The 25689-nt window shown below is 30.2% G+C and overlaps 1 protein-coding gene across 1 annotated transcript; it reads left to right on the forward strand.

Moving 5' to 3' along the window:
• Positions 1–262: 262 nt before the first annotated feature.
• On the forward strand, positions 263–21454 carry LOC120148510 (protein FAM133-like). The gene is made up of 3 exons (XM_039161608.1): positions 263–409; positions 831–1041; positions 20949–21454. The coding sequence occupies exons 1-3, from the start codon at positions 263–265 to the stop codon at positions 21452–21454; spliced, it is 864 nt and encodes a 287-aa protein (XP_039017539.1).
• The last annotated feature ends 4235 nt before the right edge of the window (positions 21455–25689 follow it).

Raw genomic sequence — 25689 nt, forward strand, 5'->3', positions numbered from 1 at the left:
AAGAATAAGAAGTGTAGAAATGCACTTTACTTTCCTCTTTCCTTCCTATTTAAAATCCCTAACAAATTTTAAATTTCATTTTCCTCTTAAAATACCAAAATGCCCTCTTAACTCCTTTATTGCTACAATTTAGTTCAAAACATTATTCCAAATCATTTTCTTATATTTTAACAATTATTCAATTAAACCATCAAATTTTTATTCTTTTCAATTTAGTTCCTGACCTCATATTTGGGGTATTACAGAATTTGTGTCCAAATGTATGACTTGTCAGCAAGTCAAAGTTGAGCATCAGGTTTCATCAGGACTATTGCAACCAATGTCTATTCCTCAATGGAAATGGGAGAATGTGATAATGGATTTTGTGACAGGGTTGTCATTGACTCCAAATAAAAGAGATTCAATTTGGGTAATAGTGGATAGATTGACTAAATCAGCTCATTTCATTCTAGTAAGAAATGATTTATCCATGGATAAGTATGTTGAATTGTATATCTGGGAGATTATTCGATTACACGGGATACATGTTTCGATTATTTCTTATAGAGATCCTAGATTCACATCGAGATTTTGGAAGACTTTGCATGAAGCATTAGGAACTCGATTAAACTTTAGCACAACGTTTCATCCTCAGAAGGATGGACAGTCCGAGTGGACTATTCAAATTCTAGAGGATATGTTGAGATCCTGTATAATTGAGTTCAAGGGATCGTGGGAAAAAATACTTGCTACTTGCCGAATTTGCTTACAACAATAGCTACCAGTCAAGTATAAAAATGTCTCCTTATGAAGCTCTATATGCAAGAAAGTATCGTACGCCTTTAAACTAGTATGAGCTTAAGAACCGAGAAGTTCTTGGTCCTGAGTTGACTCAGGAACTGAAAGAGAAAGTTCAAGTGATTCAAAATAATCTGAAAGCTACAGCTAATAGACAAAAATCATATGCTGATTTGAAGAGGAAAGAAATTAAGTTTCAAGTTAGAAATAAAGTATTCTTAAAGGTGTCTCCATGGAAGAAGGTGTTGACATTTGGAAGAAAAGGTAAGCTTAGTCCTCGGTTTATTGGACCCTATGAGATCGTTAATAGAGTGGGACCAGTGGCATACCAATTAGCTTTGCCACCTGAAATGGAGAAAATTCATGATGTTTTCCACGTTTCAATGCTTCGAAGATATAGATCCGATCCCTCCCTTATTGTGACACCAAAGAAAATAGAAGTTCAGTCTGATCTGACTTATGAAGAAGAACAGGTCCAAATATTAGCTCATAAGGTGAAATAATTAAGGAACAAGATTATTCCATTGGTCAAAGTATTGTGGAGAAATCACATGATTGAAGAAGCAAAATGGGAGCGTGAAGAGGTTATGAGGAGTCAACACCCCCATCTTTTTGTGCAGTAAAATTCGAGGACGAATTTTTTAAGGGGAAAAATTGTAACATCCTCAATGTCGGGTTAGTGACCAAATTATAAAACTTCATAATTTATTAACTAAAGTAGATAAATTGAATAGTTCAGGGACTTATATGAAAAATCCTATGTAGGGTTGAATTGTAATGAATGATGGATAGAAGGTCAAAATGGTCATTTGATCAATTATTGAATTAAAAATGAGATATGGAAGAGATATATACACGTGGAGATGGAAAAAAAAAAGGAAATGAAATATCTAGAGAGCTCTTCTTCTTCTTCTTCTCCCAGTCGTGAGTTACCATAGCAAATGTGAGTTTTCTTGTGAGTTGATTATTGGTTGAAATTAAGTTTGATTTTCTATCCTTATATGATACTTAACTTAAGAAAAGCTTAAGTTATCTTAAAACTATAAGATGAAGAAATTATGAGGGATTAAAGATAATGAGTTTCTAAATGAAACCTTGGAAAAGAGTTGATAAGTAGAATTTGAAACTAAATTTGACTTGTCATTAGTTGAAATAAGAAATATGAAGTGTTAGAATGGAAATTAGAACATGTTGGAAATTTAGTAGAATTCTTAAATTCAAGATAGATGAGGAGATTTTGAAGATAAAGATGTGTTAGATGAATAAAATTGGTTTGAGTATGTGTTATTTAGTTAAGAGTATAAAAAGTAATAAAAAATGAAGGTTTTAAGCCGATAAGGGTAAATATTTGGGTTTAAAAAGAGAAATCTGAGTTATGGCTATCAGTATTGTTTCATCCAGTACCGATACTTCAAGAGTAAAATAATGACTTTTGGTATAGAGGTATCGATATTGGTCGAACAGTATCGATACCATAAGTATGAATTTGTCCAAGGCATTCATGGGGTATCAATACTTGGAAGGTAGTATCGATACCAAGAATACCGATACCATAAGGTTAGTATCGGTACCATTTTTTAAATAAGGATTACAGAATACAAAGTGGGTATCGATACCCTACAGGGGGTACCGATACTACCCCAAGTAGAAAATGGAATTAAGTCTTTCTTTTGGTCTAAGAAATTAAGGATCGAATTATAATATTAGAATGCTGATATGTATATAATATGTATGATTGTGTAGATATCGAGCACAAGCAAGTTCTGGAACAACCACAGAGTTAGGATCGATCCAAAGAGATAAAATCATAGAAGTGGATTTAGAATTTAAGTGAGACTAAGGTGAGTGCATACTATAGGTATAGTTAAATGGAAATAAGACTTGTGATAAGTCTATTTCCTATGTTAGTCTTCATGGTCCAATAGTTATGAACATGCATATATTATGATCATTACAAAAACATGCATGAGTTATATATGTTTATATGATTTGATACATACTATATGATTCATGTGAACATATTTAAATAACATATATTATATGATATGACATTGATGGTCATATGTAGATGTGATATGTGACAGAAAAGAAGAAATATATGATTATAAGAGAAATGACATGAGTTCATGATTATGTGGTGAAATTATGGTTATATGAATGTATGAAATATAATGATAATGCCCATGTTATGTGATATGAGAGCTATAGGTGTAACACCCATCTCCCATATACCCTTCTGTACACGAGATATGAATGTCACATCACTTTTAAAATAATGTTTGTCATTTGAAAACCCGTAATTTTTTTTAATTTGATTTACCACAAAATAAGATATTTTTGAAAGTAACATACTTAAATATTTACTTAATTACATTACAAAAATATTTACTATAATTTAATTATATGCCAACTAAGATCTTAAATTGAATAAGATTGTCCTACCCTTTGTGTATACATAAGTATGTCCTTTTTATTTAATTTGAACTAAATCATATATTCCTTAAGGATTCTATGATCCTCCTCATTTAAATTGTATTTCATTCACAATTATCTTAAGTATTTTAGTATGCCTAGCATACCTATGTTCCTCTATATTTTTCTTCTCTATTTATCTCTTTAATCCTAAACCTTTATTTTCATTGATAGCATCCCATTATGCTTATAATACACCTCTATACCCCTTTCCATTATGGTATTCTTTCATACTTGTATATATTATTATACATTTCATTTATGACATTCTTCCATACCAATTATGCGTGGTTATACATTATATATATATATATATATTATCACTTCATATCACTTATGCCCCATTCATATCACAATACATTAAAATTCATTTATTGTCTTACTCAACAGTATTTAACCCTTTATCTAGCTGGCATAATTGACACCTTTCTGCCAATTGCACAGTTAGACCATTATTCTTTTACTCAACGGTACTTAACTGTTCATCTAACTAGCATAATTTACACCTTTTTGTCAATTGGACAACTAGGTCATTACATCTTTTATTTTGAAATAGTTATAGTCTAATACTTATTTTTCATATCAATTAACTCACTTTTAATTTATTATAAACCTTATACATTTGCACCCTTAATGCTCACATGGTAATTTACCAACTTCTTATTTCTGTTCATTTATTAAGATGCACAAACAGTGTTTATACAGTTATTCTTCAACCATTTCAATAATCTATGTGGTTGGCATACCCATTACCAATATATAGGTCCATTTTTCTTATTATGAAATTCTTATGTTCATACACATATATTTTTATACGAAAATTCATACACTTAATATATTGAAATTGTCATAACCTTTGATTGTTCATCTTTATTTGCATTAATAATGACCATTCCCCTTTATCATATTTGCCATGATTCTTTCTTTAGTTTATAACCTCCATTTATATTTATAATACATCATTATGCATTTTAAAATTTAACATCTTTTCTGTTGATAATACACCCATATGCATTTCAAATATAGTATACTTTTCTGTTGATAATGTACCCATATACATTTCAACTATAATATACTTTTCTGTTGATAATGTACCCATATACATTTCAACTCTAACATACTTTTCTGTTGATAATGCACCCATATGCATTTCAACTCTAGTATACTTTTTTGTTGATAATGCACCCATATGCATTTCAACTCTGGCATCCTTTCATGCCAATAATGCACCCATATGCATTATTCTATTATGCCGATAATGTACCTATATACATATCATCTAAGGCATCCTTTCATGCCACTAATGCACCCATATGCATTATTCTTTTATGCCGATAATGTACCCATATACATATCAGCTAAAGCATAATTTCATGCCACTAATGCACCCATATGCATTATTCTTTTATTCATTAGTTTTAGAGCATTTCATACTCTAGAACTTATTAATAAAATTCTTTTCATACCTTAAATAAAACTTAGTAAATATTGTAAAACATACTTTACAATTTAAACATTTTAATTGTATTGATTCTATACAATGAATATACTCACCTGGCCTGCCTTGCTTAGATATCAAAAAAGGATAAGATAATTATTTCGGAACTTGGCCATTGCCTTTCGACTTACTCGACTCAGGAGCTTGTTTGTGATCTATTCCACATTCATTAAAGACATGTATAATATTAATTGTTAGTATGTTTCCTAACAATTGTAACTTAACATTATTCAAAAAATTTATTGTTAATCTCCTTCAACATTATTAGCTAAAATTTAATAGTTCTGGCCCTCTGGTATTGATTCCCTCACCATGGTATCGATACCCCTATGTTATGGTACCGATACCCCCTATAGGTATCGATACCCAAATTAGATTCTATGTCTATTGGTATCGATACCCTTACCATGGTATCGATACCACATTGCTTGGGTACCTATACTGGTTGAATCAGTATCGATACCTCTTATATAATTTAGCCTAATTCTTGCCTAGGATATCGGTATTATTCCATAGGGTACCGATACCCCTACCCAGATTTTCCAGTTTTTCACTCGAAATTTACCTAAATTTGGCCAATTTGCCTCTCATTTACCCTTAAAAATTCTATTAAACTCCTCCTTAACTATCCATACTAATATTCCCTCATTTAGCCTCTTAGAACATCTAAAATCATTCAAGAACATTCAATTTTTAATAATCAGACTACTTTTTCTAATATGTTCTTTAACCCATCTAATACTTCTAATCTCTCATTTATCTCTTTGGTAAGTCAAATCTACCAATAAACCTCAATAAACACCAATATACTAACATTTCATTTCAAAACACATTTTCTAAAATCACCAATATTTTCTCCATTTCATGACTTTAATCTTCATTAATCCATTATTATGCACATATATCACTTAACATAACCAAAACAACCCATAATTTAAAGAAAACACTAGCTAAGAAGAATTTACCTTATGTTAGGGAGAAGAGGGCACCCACGTGAAGAAGAAAAAGAAGAAGAAGAAATGTAGAAAATACACTTACTTTCCTCTTTTTTTCCTATTTAAAAAAATCCCTAACTATTTTTAAATTTCATTTTTTTCTCTCAAAAGACCAAAATGCCCTCTTAACTCCTTTATTGTTACAATTTAGTTCAAGATACTATTTCAAATCTTTTGCTCATCTTTTACCAATTATTCAATTAAATCATCAAATTTTAAATTCTTTTAAATTTAGTCCCCGACTTAATATTTGGGGTATTACAATAGGTATAGTTGGCATGCCAAGAGTCGGAGGGTTACATAGGTCCTTCAAGACATAGATTTCGCATGCCACTCAGTGGATCCTTATACGAGTTGTGGTAACAACATATGTGCACAACCTCAAAGTACTCGCATACCTTCAGTTCTCAGTAATGTACATGGGCTTATAAAATCTATAAAGAGTATTTAAAGGATTACATGCTATCATATTATTATTGTTTACACTGAATCATATATGACATGATTGAACTATGATATAATAAGTATGTTTGTATTTGCATAATCAGAATTGCATGTTCATATTCATAATAAAATGTATTGTTATATAGTTTATGCCTCACTAAGTCTATGGCTTAGCGTGTAAGTGTTTTACACGTAGGCACTGATAAGCAAGAGGATCAGGCTTAGGAATTGCAACATAACATACCTCCACTCGGAGATCGGATCATAAAGACTTTGCAAAGTATGTATTTTTATGTAATAAACATGTTGGCATGTAAACAAAGTCGTGAAGTATGTATGTTCTGATCGATTTTGTAATGTTTTGAACTTATTTATATAAATGGTTAACTTTATATTAATGAAAGTTTAATTTTTCTATGTTTTTTTTTATAAATATACATGTTTTGAATAATTAACATGACACATCGGATTCGTATCCGGGTCGGGTACGGGTTGGGGTGTTACATGACATGTTTACCTCGAAAACCCAGTAAGAAAGATTCGATTTAGGTGATCGTGGATAGATTGACGAAGACAACACACTTTATTCCAGTTCGAGAGGATTACTCTATAAACAAATATGTTGAATTGTATATCACAGAAATAGTACGACTTCATGGAGTACCTATTTCGGTAGTTTCAGATAGAGATTCAAGATTCATTTTGAGATTTTGGAAGTCTTTACATGAAACAATAGGAACCCAACTAAATTTCAGCATAACTTATCATCCTCGGACAGATGGTCAATCTGAGCGAACTATTTAGATACTTAAAGACATCCTAAGGGCAATGTGTTATTGACTTCAAAGGATAATGGGAAAAGTATTTTCCTTTACCAGAGTTTGTTTATAACAACAATTATCAATCAAGTATCAAAATGGCTCATTTTGAAGCATTGTATGGAAGAAAATGCCGAACGCCATTGAATTGGTATGAACCAAAATATCGAGATATAATTGGTCCAGATCTAATTAAGGAGGTGGAAGACAAAATGAAGGTAATCCAAGATAATCTCAAGATAGTTGCTGATAAACAAAAATCTTATGATGATTTAAAAAGTAAAGAGATTGAATATCAAGTAGGTGATAAGGTATTTCTTAAAGTGTCACTTTGGAAAAAGGTTATGAGATTTGGACGAAAAGGGAAATTAAGTCCAAGATTCATCGGAACATATGAGATTATAAAGAGAGTTGGACCAGTAGCTTATCAGTTGGCGTTACCTCCAGAGATGGACAAGATTCATATTGTATTTCATGTGTCGATGCTTCGAAGATATCGATCAGATCATGCACATGTGATTACACTGGAGGAAATTGAGATTCAACCAGACTTATCATACGAAGAGGAGCCAGTAAAGTTCTAGCACATGGAATCAAAGAAGTAAGAAATAAGACGATTCCATTGGTAAAAGATCTTTGGCGAAACCATAAAGTTGAGGAAGCAACTTGGGAACAAGAAAAATATATGAAGAAAAAGTTTCCTTATATGTTTAATTCAGGTATGTAAATACGCAGGGAAAATTTGAGGATGAATTTTATTTAAGGGAGGAATTGTCATACCCCAAATTTTGTCTAGTGACTAAAATATAAGTTTTAAAAGTTTAGTGGCTAAATTATAAACTTTGAAAAATTTAGGGATCAAAATTGTAATTTTAAAAGTTATATATTTTAGCCTGTAAATGAAAAGTTTGGATTAAAACAGAAATTTTAATGGGAATCATTTTTTTGGTACGGGATTTGTGTTAAAAGTTATAACGTAATAAAATTCGGTATTGAAATCGGATAGTCGGATCGAACTAGAATATTATGAAAATTTGAAGGATGTTAGAAAATGGTTGGAAATATTATTTTCATATTTTAATCAGAGAAATTTGGCTCAGAACAGTGAAATTTTTCAGATTTGACCGAAATAGTGGAATTTTATTGACTAGAATACAAATTTCAAAAATTGCATGGCCAAAGTGAAAATTAAAAGCCAAGTTGATTCATCTTTGACCAAGGAATATTTTAATGGAAAATATGACAATGGAAAACGGTAATTTTTAAGTTTCATTATTGGCAAAAATGGAATTTCCTAATAATTGAATAAAAAATTCAATTATATTATTAATAAGCCATGTGTTAAGGCTAATTAACATTAGAATATTCAAGAATAGTTGAACATTTTCAGCTTCTTCCTCTCCAAGGGCCGAAAGTTCAAGTCTTCAAGGTAAGAATTTTTAGTTTGATTTTTTGAAGCTATTTATTTGATTTTTGAGTTTAGCAATTAGATAGAGAATTAATCTACATGAAATTTTCTATCATTTGGTACCAAAATTTCACGGTGAAGATGATTGTGTGATGAGATTTGATAATTAGGGTTATGAAGAGTTTAGTGATTTTAAAGAGTTGTTGAAGGATTTATATGTTTTTAATGTTAGTGATGATTTTTAAAGCATGTAAAATAGTTAGAATTAATTGTACATGTGTAAATAAGATTTGGCCATGTTAGGGTTTGTGAAAATGATGAGATTTTGATTCAATTTGATGTTGTGATGATTGGAAATGCATGAATTTAATCATAGGAGGTTGGATTCATGCTTGAAATTGAACAAAAAGTCACCCTAGGTGACTTGAATGTATTCGACCATAGGGAAGAAAATTTTGGGGAAAATGTTGAAAAATTTCCTATGAATTAGAAATGATATTAGAAGTATTCTATGTTGTTTGGAGATTGATTTGGATCAATTTGGAACCTTAAAAGTGCAAAAGATCTAGTTTACAAGTTTTTGGAATTGTGAGATATTATTGTAAGATTGAAATACTTGAAGGATTCAATGTTGATTTTGATATTTATAATGCTGGAATTTTAGTTGGAAAGTTGTTTGAAAACCAAATTGCAAATTTGGTCAATCTTGAGGTGGAATTCGACAGGTTCAAAACCTTGGGGACTTGTTTGTAAGTTCTTAAATGTAGAAGTATTATTTGGGTAAATTATTGAATGCTGGAAAATTTATTAGTATGTTGAATTTTGAATTAAATATTGAGTTGGGGTTGAATTACAGATTTATAAAGTTAGGTCGAAAGTTAGGAAAGTTTGAGTTGAAATTATAAATGTTTGGAATGTTGAGATATTGATTTGAGCATTTTATTAAAGTGTTGGAATTTTTATAATTAATGTTCAATGATTTTAATGATGAAGGATCATTATGAACTAAATGAAAAGGTTGAGGTGAATTCTAAAAAGAATTCAGAACTTGTGTAAATTAGCAAAAGACGAAGGGTTAAGGATGAAAATAAATATTCATGGATTTGTATGAGTATTTTGAGAAGTTAGAAATTATAGTGGAGATATGATTTAGTGTGATATTATTTTAATCCCGATTTTTATTTTATAAATTTTCGAATGTTAAAATCAACTTATATTAGTACGATTCTAATATGTAGTTCGAACACTTTGTGTTATTTTGGTATTGTCAGACCACGACAAATCTAGCAACATGGATGATTCGAAAGAAAAAGGAAAAGCAAATGATTAGGAATATCGCGTAAAGGGTACTATAGTGAGGCAAATGTGAGTGTAGTTATTTATTTAATTATTTTGATTGAGAACGACTTGCAATAAGTCAATCTCATTCCAATTTACAGTATGATTTATAAAGCTTATAAATAATGTTTTCATAATATTTTATATCAATTTTATTAATGGTTTAGGGTATGAATTGCCCAAACATGATATTTTGATGATGAATTTATTTATGATACATGAGCCCATTGTATGTGTAATGAGAATTGTTGGTACACTTGGCATGCCATTAGTTGAGTACTTATCAATTATCAGTTTTGGTACATTCGTGTATTAATGTTATTAGTTATCATATTAGTTTTGGTACATTCGTATACCAATGTCCAGCACCGTTGGTGTTCAGGTTATGATGGCACTGAAGTGCATCATATCTCAGTATCAATTATGATTTGCACCGTGTCATGCATAGTGCACACCTTACCACGTATCTTATGTTCTCATAAATATACATTGGGTTATGAAAATGAATATGAAAGTTGTGAATGATTTTCAGTTGACAGAAAAAATGATGTGATTATTTTATCAGACATTGTTTATCAGAATTTTCATGAGTTCATGAGTTGAAAGACATTTCAGGTCTTAGTGAAGAAATCGACTTGAAAAGTTGGTTTGACAGTTTAATGTTTTAATTTGAATTATTTTATTTATGTTTATTATATTTTCATATTTTTCTCACCTTAGATTATTATTTTTCTCACCTTAGATTATTATTTCCTCACTAAGTTATACTTAACACGAGATGATTTTCATATGTAAGTTCTAATAAAGATAAGTACAAGCAGTAAGGAGCCATCATAACATCTTTTTAGAAAGACATACATATCACTAGTAACAGTACGATATATGATGTTATTTTTTACTTTTAGTGGCATGTATCAGTACGAATTAATTCTAAACACTGGATAATTCATTTCTATAGAGATATTTTAATAATTAATTCTAAACGCTAGATATCCTAATAATTAATTTCTATCGGAGAAATTTTAATAATTAATTCTAAAAGCTGGATATCCTAATAATTAATTTCTATTGCAAGATATTTTACTAATTAATTCTAAATGCTGGATATCCTAATAATTAATTTCTAACTGTTGATATTTTAATAATTAATTCTAAACGCTGGATGATATTTTACTAATTAATTCTAAACGCTGCATATTCTAATAATTTTTTCTATCTCGGATATTTTAATAATTAATTTCTATCGTGGAATATTTTACTAATTAATTTTAATCGCTGGATATTCTATTAATCAATTTCTATCGCAAATATTTCAATAATTAATTCCAAATGCTTGACATACATTATAATCAATTACTATCGCACTAATTAATTCTAAATGCTGAATATTAGGGTGTGTAAAATTGGATATTATATTGATCTGAAAATTTGGATATCTGAAAATTTCATATAACTAAAATAGTGATTTGTATCCGTTTTGAAAAAAATCGGATATCCAAAATTCTATCAGATCGGACATCCGAATTCGAATATAAAATTTAATTTGACAAAAAATTAATTTTAAAATTTTAAATTTTGTGATTTAATGTTATATATTTGATACTTCTACTATATATATATATATTTAATTACTACACATAAAAATAATTAAATATTCTACTTTTTATTGAGTCAAATCTTTAATAGGCTAGTGAATTACTGATTTATTGGGTTAAATGTATCTTAAATTTAAAGCCAATTTTTTTTTTTTGAATTTTTGGATGATCCGAAAGTCGATCTTATCCGATCCGATCATCCAAATTTTCAGATCGGGTCATCGGATCAGATCTTTTTGCACACCCCTACTGGATATCCGATAATTAATTTTTATCGCAGATATTTTACTAATTAATTCTAAAAGCTGGATATGGTAATAACTAATTTCTATAGAAGGATATTTTAATAAATAGTTCTAAAAACTGGATATACTAATAATTAATTTCTATCGCTGGTTTTTACTAATTAATTCTAAACGCGGGATATCCTAATCATTAATTTCTACCGCAGGATATTTTAATAATTAATTCCAAAACGAGACATTTCAATAATTAATTCTAGTACGGATATTTTAGAATTAGTTCTGAGCACTGGATAGTTAATACACAAACTGGATATTTTAATAATTAATTCTGAACGCTATACTGTACTATTAATTCCGAACACAGGATATTCAGATAATTAATTCGGAAAAGTAGATATTTGAGTAATTAACTAGCAACGGATAATATTTTACTAATTAATTCTAAGCATTAGTTATTTTAAGAATTAATTCCGTACGTTGGATATTAATCTCAAAATCAGGACAGTTTATTAATTCCCAAATAGGATATTAATTCGGTACATGGATGTTTCAACAATTAATTCCGAGAGCTGATATGTTAGCAATTAATTCAGACCGCTGGATATTTTAGTAGTTAATTCGGGTCAGATATTATAATTATTAATTACGAACACAGGACAGTTTAATAATTAATTCCTAACATAGAAATTAATATAATTAATTTTGAGCACTGGATATTGTAATAATTAATTACAAAACAGGACATTTTAAAAATTAATTCTAAAACAGAACATTGTAATAATTAATTCCCAAATATGAAATTTTTAAAAATCTTATTCCCAGAAAACATAATGGAATTTATTTTTAAAGAAGTACCGATTAGTTTTCATCAAAGCAATGACGAGCTAATGCCGAAAATTGCAAAGAATAAAATAAAAGAAGCAGAATAAAAGAATTAATTCCAAAAAGGACATTTTAAAATTTAATTCAGAAACAGGATATATTTTAAACAGGACATTTTAGAAATGAATTTCCAAATAGGAAATTTTAAAATTTATTTCCAAAACAGGACATTTTGAAATTTAATTCCGAAACAGGACTTTTGAAATTAATTCCGAAACAAGATCTTTGAAAATTAATTCCGAAACATGATATTTTAAAAATTAATTCCGAAACATGATATTTTAAAAATTAATTCCGAGACAGAATTTTTAAAATTTAATTCCGAAAAAGACTTTTGAAAATTAATTCTGAAACAAGACATTTTGAAAATTAATTCCGAAACGGAAAATTTTAAAAATCTTATTCCCACGCGCGGGTGTGATTAAGCAGAAAACAGAACATAAATAGATTAGTTTTTATCCAAGCAATGACGACTTAATGCCGAAAATTGCACAGAATAAAATGAAAGAAAACTAGAAAATGCACAATCAGGTTTGAACCTGTGACCTTCCAATGTGAAGTCAATTGCTCTACCACTAAACTGCAGACCCTTAAAATTAACAACTAGAAACTAGTATTTTTAATTACTTTTACGATTTGATTATTTTTAATTGTGTGTGTGTGTGTATATATATATATATATAAAAGGATTAAAATGAAAGTATTATTCAAAATTAACTTAGAATAATCAGACTTTATCTATTAATTTTTTTTCAGTTTTGATAAAATAATAAATGTTTTCTTATACTTAAGTAATAAATAAATTTAAATAATAATGTATTAAAATAAAATTATAATTTAAGATGTATAGAATATAATTTAATATTTATTAGATTTTTTCAAGTTTTATATTTACTTGTAATTAAAATTAAGATGACTGTAAAGTATAATTACATATTTATTGAACTTTATCTAATTAACTTTATAATGTAAGAAATAATAAAAATATTATTTTTATATAAATTTGAATAGTTAAATTTAAGGGTAAACTACACGTTTAGTACTTAAACTATTCCTTTTATCCTGTTTTGGTACCTAAACTTTCATTTGTTTGAAAATTATACCTTACGTTTATTTTTCATTTCGTTTTGGTATTTCGACATTAAAAACTTTGCGGAACTGTTGCAACATGACACTTTTCTATAGGTAAATTATATCGTTCATCACTCAACTATCTTCTCACTCTTATTTTGTGTCACACCCCAAAATGTGTGCTAAATTTTTTGTTGTTTAAGGGACTAAATTATAAGAATACAAAGTTTGAACTTCAAATTAAAAAGAAATTATGAGAAGCTAGTGACCAGTTTAAAATAGGGAGGAAATTTGATGACTTGAAGAGTAATTATACCAATTTTTTTGGTGAAATGGATTTAAAACCCTCCCACATGTATTGAAACTTCCCAAAATTAAAAACCCCATTTTCTTTTTTCTATCTCCCCCTCCTTATCTTCATTTTCTCTTTCCTAAGAAAGCTTCCACCATCGTTTTGTCATCGTCCAGGCCTCCGATTGCTACACCGTTGACACCATTGTGTTCCTTGTGCTGAGAGGAGTCGACCAGTGGTCGAGTTGTCACCGAAAGTCATGGCGTAAAGGGGGTGAGCGTAAACAAATTTTGACCGTGGTAAAAAAAACTCTCCTCCGCCGTTCACCATTGCAAAGTAACACCGATAAGTTAATCCACAACTTTCAAAATTGAATTCTGAAAACAATGGTAGCCGTCTAACCACTGGAGGCCACCGCAGGCGCCCCACGTGTTGCCCCTGCGCATGGGCGTCGTTTGTTGCTTGGGGGAGTCGAGCCAAGCTGAGTCGCCCGAGCCGATTACCCAAGTCGAGCCGAGTCATCTTTGCGCTGATCCGTTGACTTGAGCCGAGCCATTGACAGATCGTTAATCGACATTTATCGATTGTTGACCGATTGTTGACTTTTTCGGGACCACCCATCCTGATTTTTTTTTATGTCCTAAGTCTGATTTTGCAGTCCATTTCGCCAAAATCAAACACTGTAAGCTATTTTTCAGTGTTTTATTTTTTTATTCGATCCGATTTTCACATTTAAGACCCATTTCTGATGCAATTTCTTTTGCCATGTATCCATTGAATTCAAGTTCTAGAGTGATCGAATAGAGATTAATTGGTCGACCGGTGTGGCTTAAAAATCGTGGTAATACTTTACTACTCATTGCATGTTATATGGTACATGCTAGTAAAAGGTTTATGCATAAATAAACATGGTTGGGCTAGGAATAAATATTAATTATTCTGAACCTATATTGATCCCGGTAAAATAATGAAAATGTCCTTAAGATACAAATATGACATAATTTTACCTCTGATAGTAGAAATGACATGAAATTTTTTTATTGGACCTAAATTTAGCCCTGAACCATCTGTTTAAGTTCTTGATCTGTTTGGAAAAAGGACTCAGATAACTTGTATAAGAGACTAGAAGATTGATAAGAAATAATTCAAGTTTAGTGGTTATTGATAAATCAATTAACCCCAGAATTCTTAGATTTCGAAATTACCCATTACATAGTTTTAATGTCAGAAATATGAGGATAAGAAATTATGAAATTACCCTTAAAAGATAAAAATGACCCGAATTAACTCTAAAAGTGGAATTGACTTAAGGAACCACATTTGACCCGATAAATTTATCGTTTCTCCTAATAAACCTCTGATATGTTTATAAAAATTTATAATAATCAGTTTTTTATCTCCGAGAGGGTAAAAACCCAAAATCTCAGATTTCTTGATTAAGCACTCAAAAATGAAATTACTGGAAATAATGCTTATGATTAGATTGAAGGAAACAATTGAAATAACCTTGAGCTCAGAAATGACCAGAATTACCCCGAGTACCCAAATAACCTTGTCATAACCATTTTTGAAAATTTTATTTTAAAAACCAATTATGACTTTATTTAAAGAAAATTGGAATTTTGAATTAATTCGAATTATTTTGAATGGGAGTCACCATCGACCTCTGGGTTAGATAGATCGAGTACCTAAAAACGTCTTTTAAAATAATTAAAGAACTAAATCATTTAAAAGACAAAAGTTGGTCCACGTTTACCAAAAAAAATATTTAGGATTTGGGAATCGATTATGCGTGGGGAAGGATAAGCACCCCACAACGCCCAAAATTGGTGCTTAGTCGCCTATAGATTGTTGTAAATGGTGGACATTGTAAATTTGAATCAATTTTTAAAGTATGATCCTTTTATTGAACATTGAATAATTTGTTTCGAATTAATTATTAGGGAACATTCTTTGAATTGAAAAAGAAATCTCGAGATTCGCAATCCTCAATCTTCAATCGGGAAAGCTATCACATCTATTTCTTCTCTGTAAAAGAATGTTCTCTCCTTGAATTGTTTAAAAATATTAAGTTAATAAGAAATTAATACCACAACTTGCATGAAATAAATCATTATTTTTTCTAAAAAAACATAAATTGTCAACACTTAAATTAAAATAGAATAGAAGTAAAATAAATAAAATAAATAACATAAAAATAAAATAAAATAAAAATTACTATCATTTTAATAAATAAAACGTTCGATTTATTTCAAGTTCACATTTCATTCGAATGCTGTATTGAATTGCACTACTTCTATAAAGTGGTCCTTTTCTTTTCCCATTCGATGAATAGTGTTCTTGAAAATGAATACGAAAATATTTTATATTTTTATCAATATTAATGCACAAAAATGTTTCATAATAATAATATACATACAGAACACAGATGCATATAAGTATACATCCCTAGACTTATATACATAAATATAAGAATTAAAAATATATGTAAAATATGTACATATAATATTCATAAAACATTAGCTAAACTTATCAATGGTAATATATTGTAAATTTAATATATAAAAACGAGAACAATAATCTAAAATACAAGGCATTCGTACAGAAAAAGTATATAAATAAATAGTAATAAATATAATATATATACATAATAATTCCAATGAAAATGCAACACAAAATATATCATGCGAAATTTCAAGAATAAAAAACTAAAAGAAACAGAACAATGAGGATTAAATGGGTGATAAACCTCAAGAAATTAAGAAATAAATCGAAAATAGTGACTGAAATGAATACAAGGTTAAACACAAGCTTCAAAGAAAAAATTACATGATTTTATATACTAGTGAATATGAGTGACCAAACGAATACTACACAAAATCAACAGTAAAAAATCTAAATACTTAAATAGATATAATAACAAACATTTAGGACTAAAATGAAACACAATATAAATAAACGGTGGGCTCCTGGGCCCAATGTGCCTAATGGTAAGACCTTATGACCCTAAGGTACTCTCTTAGGGTGGCTCCTCTGCTGTTTGCATTGGGTAAGTCCTTATGGGCCTGAGCGCACACCCCTCGGGTGGGCACCTACGCTCCGGCTAGGGTAAGACCTTATAGACCCAAGGTGCTACCTTAGGTTGGCACCTACACCCAATGGGCCTAGGGTAAGTCCTTATGGATGTAGTTTTGGGGAAATGCATATCGGTGTTCAGTTGGAGGGTATTACTGAGGTTTTAAAATATGTTTTAAACTACTAATGTTTGTAAAGAATATTTACATATTTCTCTGTTTTGTTGGAACACACTAGACTCCCCAATTTAATCTTCTGAATCTGTCTCTCTATGAATACTTCCTTCAGACCGTAAATTATTGTTTGTAATTGAAGACTTAGCTAATGGAATATGAATTCTCCACCAGAATCTGATGATGATTGTCCCGTTAAGGAATTTATGCTTTACCTTATACTTGATTGCCTATTGCATTCATCTCGTAGTTCTGTATTACTGAGCTTTCTAAATCTCACTCTGTTACTTATCATTTCAGGTTAAAGAGTTTGATCATGTGCTTTTACCGACATTAGTAAAGGAGTTCCACTGATGTTGCTTGCGGTGTACGATGCATATAATTAGGAGGGGCATGTAGCCACATTTGATTTATATATTAAGTCTGAAACTTGTATGATTTTAATTATGTTTGTAATATATGAATGGTTTTCTGAACTTGTATTTTAATTATAAATAGTTTTATGATTTTACGCGTTTTAACAGAAATTTTAATTTTTTTCTTAGATTTTACAGTGGGTCACTCTGGTGGCTCTAATGTGACACCTCGGATCGGATTACCCGCATCGATCTGAGGCTGTTACAATACTCAAGATCATCTCACCTATTCATGCAACTGATGACATTTCAATAGACCACAACTGACAAAAGCAAACACAACAGAACTACTCTAACACCAAGGATGGATCGAGGGAGCGGTGTCGGGTGGAAGCCCCTAAAATTGTAAAATTACTACATATTTTTATAATTTTTCTATGTATTTCCTATTGAAAATTTATTTTTGACTCCCTAAAATTTTATAAATTCAAGTTCGCCTCCCCTAAAATTTTAAGAGTTCAAATTTGTCCTCTTAACATAAAAAATCCTATTTTTAACACCTCAATAGACAAGAAAAGTATATCACATTCTGACATTCAAATCAAATTACATCCAACAAACTCAACACCATCGAAAGAAAAGAAAACATTGTAAGAAATAACATTCATCCATCAAATCCCTGAAAATCTGGCCGTACATAAAGGGGTTATTCAATAATAATAGCCCTGAAAAATTGCTTCAACATTTCTCTCCACTCTCCTCATTTTTCTCTAAACCCTAGTGGCAATCTTCATTTCTTTGCTTATCTTTCCTCTTTCTGATTTCTTCTGCTCCTATTGCTTCTCCTTCTCCTGTAATCTGGTGTCGTTTGCAATGTTCGCTATATTAGACTGTGCTCGTGGGACTTGAAGTTCTCATGGTACTAAATTATGATTGCAGTCGCTGTTGCGGTTATGATTCCGTGTCATAATTATTGATAGGGTAAATTATTCAATTGGCCACTTAACTATTTAACCCTTTTAGTTTTGCCCCCGATCTTTCAACTTGGTGTGGGACACCACTTAACTGTTTAATTTGTTTAATCAGACCACTTGCCATGGATGGAAGTGCTGACATGGCAATTTAAAGAATTGACATGATTCTACATTTAATCCTTAATATTTATATGTTATCTCAATTTATTCCTAATTTAAGTTTAATTTAATAAATAAATCATTCACTCAGGGCTTGACATGTGTCAGCACAAGACCATGACACATGTCAATACATGATTGAAGGATTTTTATTAATTTTAATTTATTTAATTAATTCATTTTATCCAATCAGGAGGTGACACAAGTCACCACGCTGAAGGAAACATGGCAATACCACTGTGCTATCTTTACGTTTTATGTTAGAAATTACAAAATAACATATATTTTGATACTAAAATTAATGCCACTAAAAATTGAGTATTTTTAATTTAATTAATAATTTAATTGTTTATTAAATATAAAATACATAAAAAATATAAACGATTTAATTTATATTTAAATGTACGAATCATTAATATTTTTTGAATATTTTATTTTTCTTGCATAAAAATATTTAAAATATTTTTATGCAAGAAAAATAAAATATTCAAAAAATATTAATGGTTCGAACATTTAAATATAAATTAAATCGTTTATATTTTTTATGCATTTTATATTTAATAAACAATTAAATTATTAATTAAATTAAAAATACTCAATTTTTAGGTGGCATTTACTTTAGTATCAAAATATATATGTTATTGTGTAATATCTAACACAAAACGTGAAGATAGCCTTGTGGTATTGCCATGCTTCCTTTAGCGCTGTAGCCAAGATTTGACTCCCCTTGGGATAAAAAATTTAATTAATTAATTAAAATTAATAAAAAATCATCCAACATATATTGACACGTGTCATTAATTTATTGAATTAAACTTAAATTAGAACCAGATTGAGAGAATATAAATATTAAAGACTAAATGTAGAATTATGTTAATTCTTTTAACTGTCACGTCTGTATTTCCATCATTCTTAATGACAAATTGTTTGATTGAACAAATTAAATAATTAAGTGATATCTTATACCAAATTAAAAGATCGATAATAAAAATAAAATGGCTAAATAATAACTGAATAATTACCCATATAGATATAAGGAACATTACGACTTGAAGTTCTCGATATTTTTATGTTATGAATACAATTTGTAATATTACAGGGACCTTAAAAAACCTTACACTGCGCTGAGTCACAATTTAACATTATGTGCCTAGTAGATGTGTCATGGCTATGTCAGCTTGTAGGCAGAGCAGATGATTACTAGTGATTAGGGATAAAGTTGGTTATGAATATGTACGTGGCACTGGCCTTATGATTTGAATATTGGAACCTACACTATTTACTAAAAGAATAAATATAATTTTAATTATTTTTATATTAATATGAGATAATTACAAGATAATATTTGTTTAAAAATAATTATTAATATTTTAATATTAAACGTTTATACCTCTACATCTATGGTGGTTAAACTAAATTTTCAAAATTGTTTATATATAATCCTTTAGAGAAATCATATAAACAGAACTGGGAAATATACAGTAGCGGGTTTTGACAAAATATTTTGGGGTTTAATTTAATTTCTTAAGTAAAGGTTTAAATTAATTTTTTAGGAGTAAATTACGTTTAATTACTTATCTATTCTCAAAGTTTCATTTTAGTCACTTAATTAATATATGATATTCTCTCAATCAAGAGACGGATATTGTTGCATCAAGTGTTGTACCTGCTCGCAAGTTGCATCTTTGTTGTTGTTCCTATTTCAGTCGGAGTCTCTGAAGTCCAATATCCTTCGAACAACTATAATTCCTTAATATGATTTTGATTGACTCACGTGATCTGCTAGAATTAAATTGATTATACAACAATATATCTTTTAGCTCCTCAGCCTATGAATAATCATCATCACTTTAGACTAACACAAATACTAAGGGTCACTATATAAATCTCTATACATGACTAAAAGGGATCCTAAACTCTAACTCTCTCAATAGATTCTTTATTTTTATTTTTTATTTTTGATAAATCTCTCAATAAATTTAAATAATCATCGTCTTCTTCAGCTCACATGAACTAACAATGGTCATAGCTCTCCCCTCAAATTAAAAGAAGTTAATCGGTTTTAGCACAATTTATATCATTCATTTTTGAATGAAAATTAATTTAATTTATATTAATTAATTAATTAAAAAATAGATAACCCAACGAAAGGGAGAGATTAATTTTAGTTCTCCCTCATTTTTATCCTATAAAAGTGAACTAAATTAGGCAAAGAGGAAATCCACAGTATACACACAATGAGGACAATATAGTCATTTACCCAATAGATGCAAATGTATAAATAGCAACCCCATAACATATCTTTTCCCATTGCAATAATAAGTATCATAATACAAAAGTTGAAAAAAAATGTCGGGAATTGTAGATAAGCTGAAGGACATGATGGGAGGCGACAGCGACGACGAAAAGAAAGAGAAAAGAAGGACAAACATCATAAAGATCACAAAGATGAAGGGATTAAGGATAAGATTACCGGTGACAAAGATGACGACGACAAACATCATAAAAAAGGTAAAGACGATAAACATCACAAGGATCACAAACATCATGATAAAGATGAAGGGATAATAGATAAGATCAAGGACAAGATCACCGGCGACAAAGACGACGACGACAAGCATCACAAGAAAAGTAAAGACGATAAACATCACAAGGATCACAAACATCATGATAAAGATGAAGGGATAATAGATAAGATCAAAGACAAGATCACCGGCGACAAAGACGACGACGACAAGCACCACAAGAAAGACAAAGACGATAAGCATCACAAGAAGGACAAGGACGGTCATGGCAGCGATGGAGAGAAGAAGAAGAAAAAGAAGGGGAAAAAGAAGCATAAAGACGGCCATAAGAGCGGCAGTGATAGTGACAGTGATTAGATCATCATCATCATCTTCGTTATTACATATGCAAGGTGTGAATGAAATATATTGATTATATGACAATAAGGTATTTCTTTTACCAAGAAAAAGGTAATCCGTATTCGTTATTACATGTGAAAAAATGTGAATACTTGTTAATTTATTGCTTTTAATTTTTATTTTATTTTATTTGTGTTAACGTGGATACACACATTTAACTTTCTACTATTTAATAAAGTATTTTATCTTATAAATTTAATTTGAGTAACATTATCAAGATATTACAACTTTAAATCATAAGTGGGATAACTACGTTGGTATGACTTTAATTGTTGTTTAGAGGACTAAATTCACTGAACGAAACATTGTGATGGCTGTTTAGTGGTATCAAAATCATGTTTGTTGGTTCAACTTGTTTTGGTTGGTCCGGTCCAACGGATGGAATTAGAAAGGTACTAGAGCTTAGTTATCCCACATGGAAACTAGTTGATTCACAGGGTCAAACATATTGCTATAGCTCAAAGTAGACCTGATATTGTCCAATTACTGCTTGAATTTGAGCCCGATGTCAAGTTCCGGAGTCGATTGGGCTCTATCCCGCTCGAGGCTGCTGCAGGCTACGACAATCAAAGAATTGATTGTTTGAATTCTTCTATTAGCAGCACATAGTGATCGGAATCCTCTCTTTGGGGTCCGGTTCACCTTGCAGCAGTGAGTGGCCAACTGGCCATATAGAGATGCTTAGACATTTAAGTTTTTACTTGGAAAGGGTGCGAACAATGATATGGCCAGAACAGGACAGGCAAAATGTTTCGATTAAATATAGGATGTCATTGTACTTCACCGAGTGACTTAGAAATTTTATGTGATTAAAATAAATATATTTCATAGTAACATAAAATAAACATTTTAACATAAAGATAAAATATGTCCAAATACTTGAAAGTAATAAAAGTCTAGTAATATAAACGCAGTTTCGAAGTAATTAAAAATAAAATCAAATTCCATAGTCTGTCAATTATTGATAGAGTAAAATACTGGTAATTGAAACTAGATCCTCAAAATATCGATCCGATCCTAATATCTTGAACTGTCTAAAAAGGATGAAAGAAACGGGGTTAGCCGAAGCTCAGTGTGGTTTGAAACTAATTCAAACAAGTAATAAATTTACAAATGAAACACACACATTTAATCATAATAGCATATAAGAAATATATAATGAACATCATATACGAGCAATTATGCATTTAATAATCATTAACAAAGCACCACATCCAAACACTTATATAATTTAAATTTATCAATATCAGCATCTCCAGTAACATCTCTAATAACAACGACTCCGATAATAAAATATAATCTCCTAACCCCGATACTTCAATAACATCGACTCCATTACCAACAATGCAATTCAAATGGAAAGTACACGTAAATTGCAACCATTTAACCTGTTTATTATATTATTATTTTATATATATACTTTAATTATTTTTTCCCTAGCGTTTTCCACAACTGGTTCCTAAGTCTCAGGTCATGGCTCCCTATTTCATATAATGGGCAGCCAAGTAAGGCACTCTATAGTTCCAATCTTATCTTTTTCTTTGTTTCCGATTGTGAAAAGTAACCAACCAACATGGCAGATTCTCCCATCATTCTCTCACTTCTTTTTAGCTAATGAACTCTCTTAATTTATATAATACTACCCTAATTAATTCCTAACAAAATCTGCCTTAAAAGTCCTTAAAATCACTCACGGAAACGTCCTCAAACTCCCCCTATTTACAGCCTTTAACTTATGAAGGAAATAGCAAAGGGTTGTTGCTCTTTTATATTATTATTCCCACTCACTTTTGTTTTTGTATTCAACAAGCACGTGGAAACCATACTTCATGGAAAGAAATAGAATATAATTATCATAATTTGCCCCTTGGGCTGATGTAACGTAGAAAATTGACTTTCAATTTTTGTAGTTTAGATTCAAGTTCATAGTCGACAAACTTGTTCTGCCTATATCATGTTTTTCCCCTAAATATTTATTATATATAAATATATATATTTAAAATCAAATTAGTCCCTACTAAAATTCCTAAATCAAATTTCAGGGTATTACAAGAACGGTGCAGCCATAGACGGAAGCGATCAATATGGATGGACAGCATTACACAGCCTTTGTTTATAACTCTACAATGTCATGTATCACGTAATCAACCTCTGTAATTACCACGTCAGCAGCGTGTAGTTTTGAATTTAGGATGCAGCTCCAAGTAATTTGAAAAGTTGCTAGTCTCAATTGCTCAGCTAAAAGAGCACGATAGAAATGATGTATGGTATAATTTTGATGATCGGTTTCAATGTGGGATGCAGAGCCATCTCGAATATTTTTAGGGTCCTGAGTGAAATTAAAAAATAAGTTCTTATAGAACGAAAGTATATTCTATTACTTTGAATAATTAATTTAATATTACATTATAATAACATGAAAAAATGATTAAATTAGGGACCTAAATTATAAAAGTAAAAGTGTGTTGAAGAAAGTAAGGGTCTCAATTATAAAGGTAAAAATGAGATTAAAAAAATTAGGGAATTAATTATAAAGGTAGAAAGTGAGATTGAAAAAAATTAAGGGTCTCTATTATAAAGGTAAAAAGTGGGACTAAAAATTAGGGATCTCAATTATTTTTTTGACCTCAATTATAAAAGTAAAAAGTGAGATTACAAAAATCAGAGGCTTCAATTATAAAAGTAAAAGTAAGATTAAAAAAATAAAAGGGCCTATAAAAAATATAGGCCCTGAGCAATTGCTCAGGGTGTTCCCTTATTAGCCAACTCTGGTGAAATGATGCAATAGAAGTAAGAATTAGGAGTTTTCAGATTTATTTGATTCTAAGCCCTATTATTAAAGAAAGGCGACCGTTATATAACAACAACAATTCCGTCTGAAACCGCTATTACACAACAATGATGCTCGTAATGATTGTAATAATATCAGTTATGGTACAATCACAATAAGCACAACACATTCGCAATCACAATTTAAATTCTTAGTCTAGAGTGAAAGGTGAATGAATGGGAATGGTTGCGCTGTAGGATCCCAAACCTATGTATTTTTACTGCATATAGCACTTTTCTTGTAACGCCCCAAATTCTGTGTTAGGAGTTTCGTGTTTTTCAACGGTCCTTAGAATAAATTTCTTTAGCTTATGAGAGGCTTGTTCCAAGTGGATTTTAGTTTGAGCTTAGGATGAGCCCAATAGGAGATAAAAAAGATGCCTTTAATCATGGACCAAAAAAGGGAGGACTAAATGAGTAAATAATCAATTTATTCAAAACAAATATGAAATCCCATTAATTGGGATGATATCACGTCTGAATTGTTCTTCTCTTTTTCATGCCACTTTTGTCTCATCCTCTTCACTTCTTCATCTTCTTTCTTCCTCCAAGTGCAAAGAAAAGTTTGAAACTTTAAGAATGTCAAGCACTCTCTAAAGTTTCCAACGTAAGAACCTTAATCTACTCCCTTAAGATTCAATTCAAGCTCTACTTTCCAGCTCGGTTTTTAGATATTTGAGTTGTAGAAACCATTTCTAGCATTGTCTTAAGTTTCAAAATGAGTTAACAACTCATTTTCCTTTGTCTTGATTAGTGAAAGAGAAATGAGAAATCTTTAAGGCAAAGGGCAAGGAGAAGCTAGTCCTTGGATGATTTGAAGATGTTTTCCATCAACTTAGCATCAAGGTAACATGTTTCTAACTTGTTCATACCACTTGTAGATCATTATATGTGTATAAATAGTTAGTTGAATTCATGAAGCATGTATGAGTAATTCATGGTAAATTCTACGTTTGATGTATTTCAGTATGAAATGTGACTCTTTTTAACCCTTAAAACCTCAAATAAAACTTAAGCAAAGCTTTAGTGGCCTTTGTAGGGCAAATGGGTAAGGTTAGATGTAACCCCCTCAGACTGATATGGGTGACCTGATCCAAGCTGAGGTGACACATTAGGGTCACCAGAGCGAACCACGATAAAATCCAGGAAAAACTAAAATTTTCTTAAACCATTTCAAATCATAAATAATTTATAAATAAAATAAAAGTTCAATAATCATTATGACGATAAAACATAATTTAATAGTATGCAATATCAAAACAAATTTCATACTCTGATATGCAAACAGACGTGCCCTCTAATTATACATGTATCGTACTCTACAAGCAATGTCGAAGGAACTCCCATTACTGATATTGATAGTT

Source organism: Hibiscus syriacus, unplaced genomic scaffold (genome assembly GCF_006381635.1).
Source record: "Hibiscus syriacus cultivar Baekdansim isolate YM2019G1 unplaced genomic scaffold, ASM638163v2 tig00002684_pilon, whole genome shotgun sequence".
Taxonomy (NCBI): Eukaryota; Viridiplantae; Streptophyta; class Magnoliopsida; order Malvales; family Malvaceae; genus Hibiscus; species Hibiscus syriacus.

What these genes read in the sequence shown, in the direction of transcription:
- LOC120148510 (XM_039161608.1), top strand. Translation starts at nt 263, where the DNA reads ATGACTTGTCAGCAAGTCAAAGTTGAGCATCAGGTTTCATCAGGACTA. An exon ending in ATAAAAGAGATTCAATTTGG is followed by an intron (nt 410 to 830) that starts GTAATAGTGGAT and finishes CCTTTAAACTAG; the next exon opens with TATGAGCTTAAGAACCGAGA. An exon ending in GTTGACATTTGGAAGAAAAG is followed by an intron (nt 1,042 to 20,948) that starts GTAAGCTTAGTC and finishes GATAAGCTGAAG; the next exon opens with GACATGATGGGAGGCGACAG.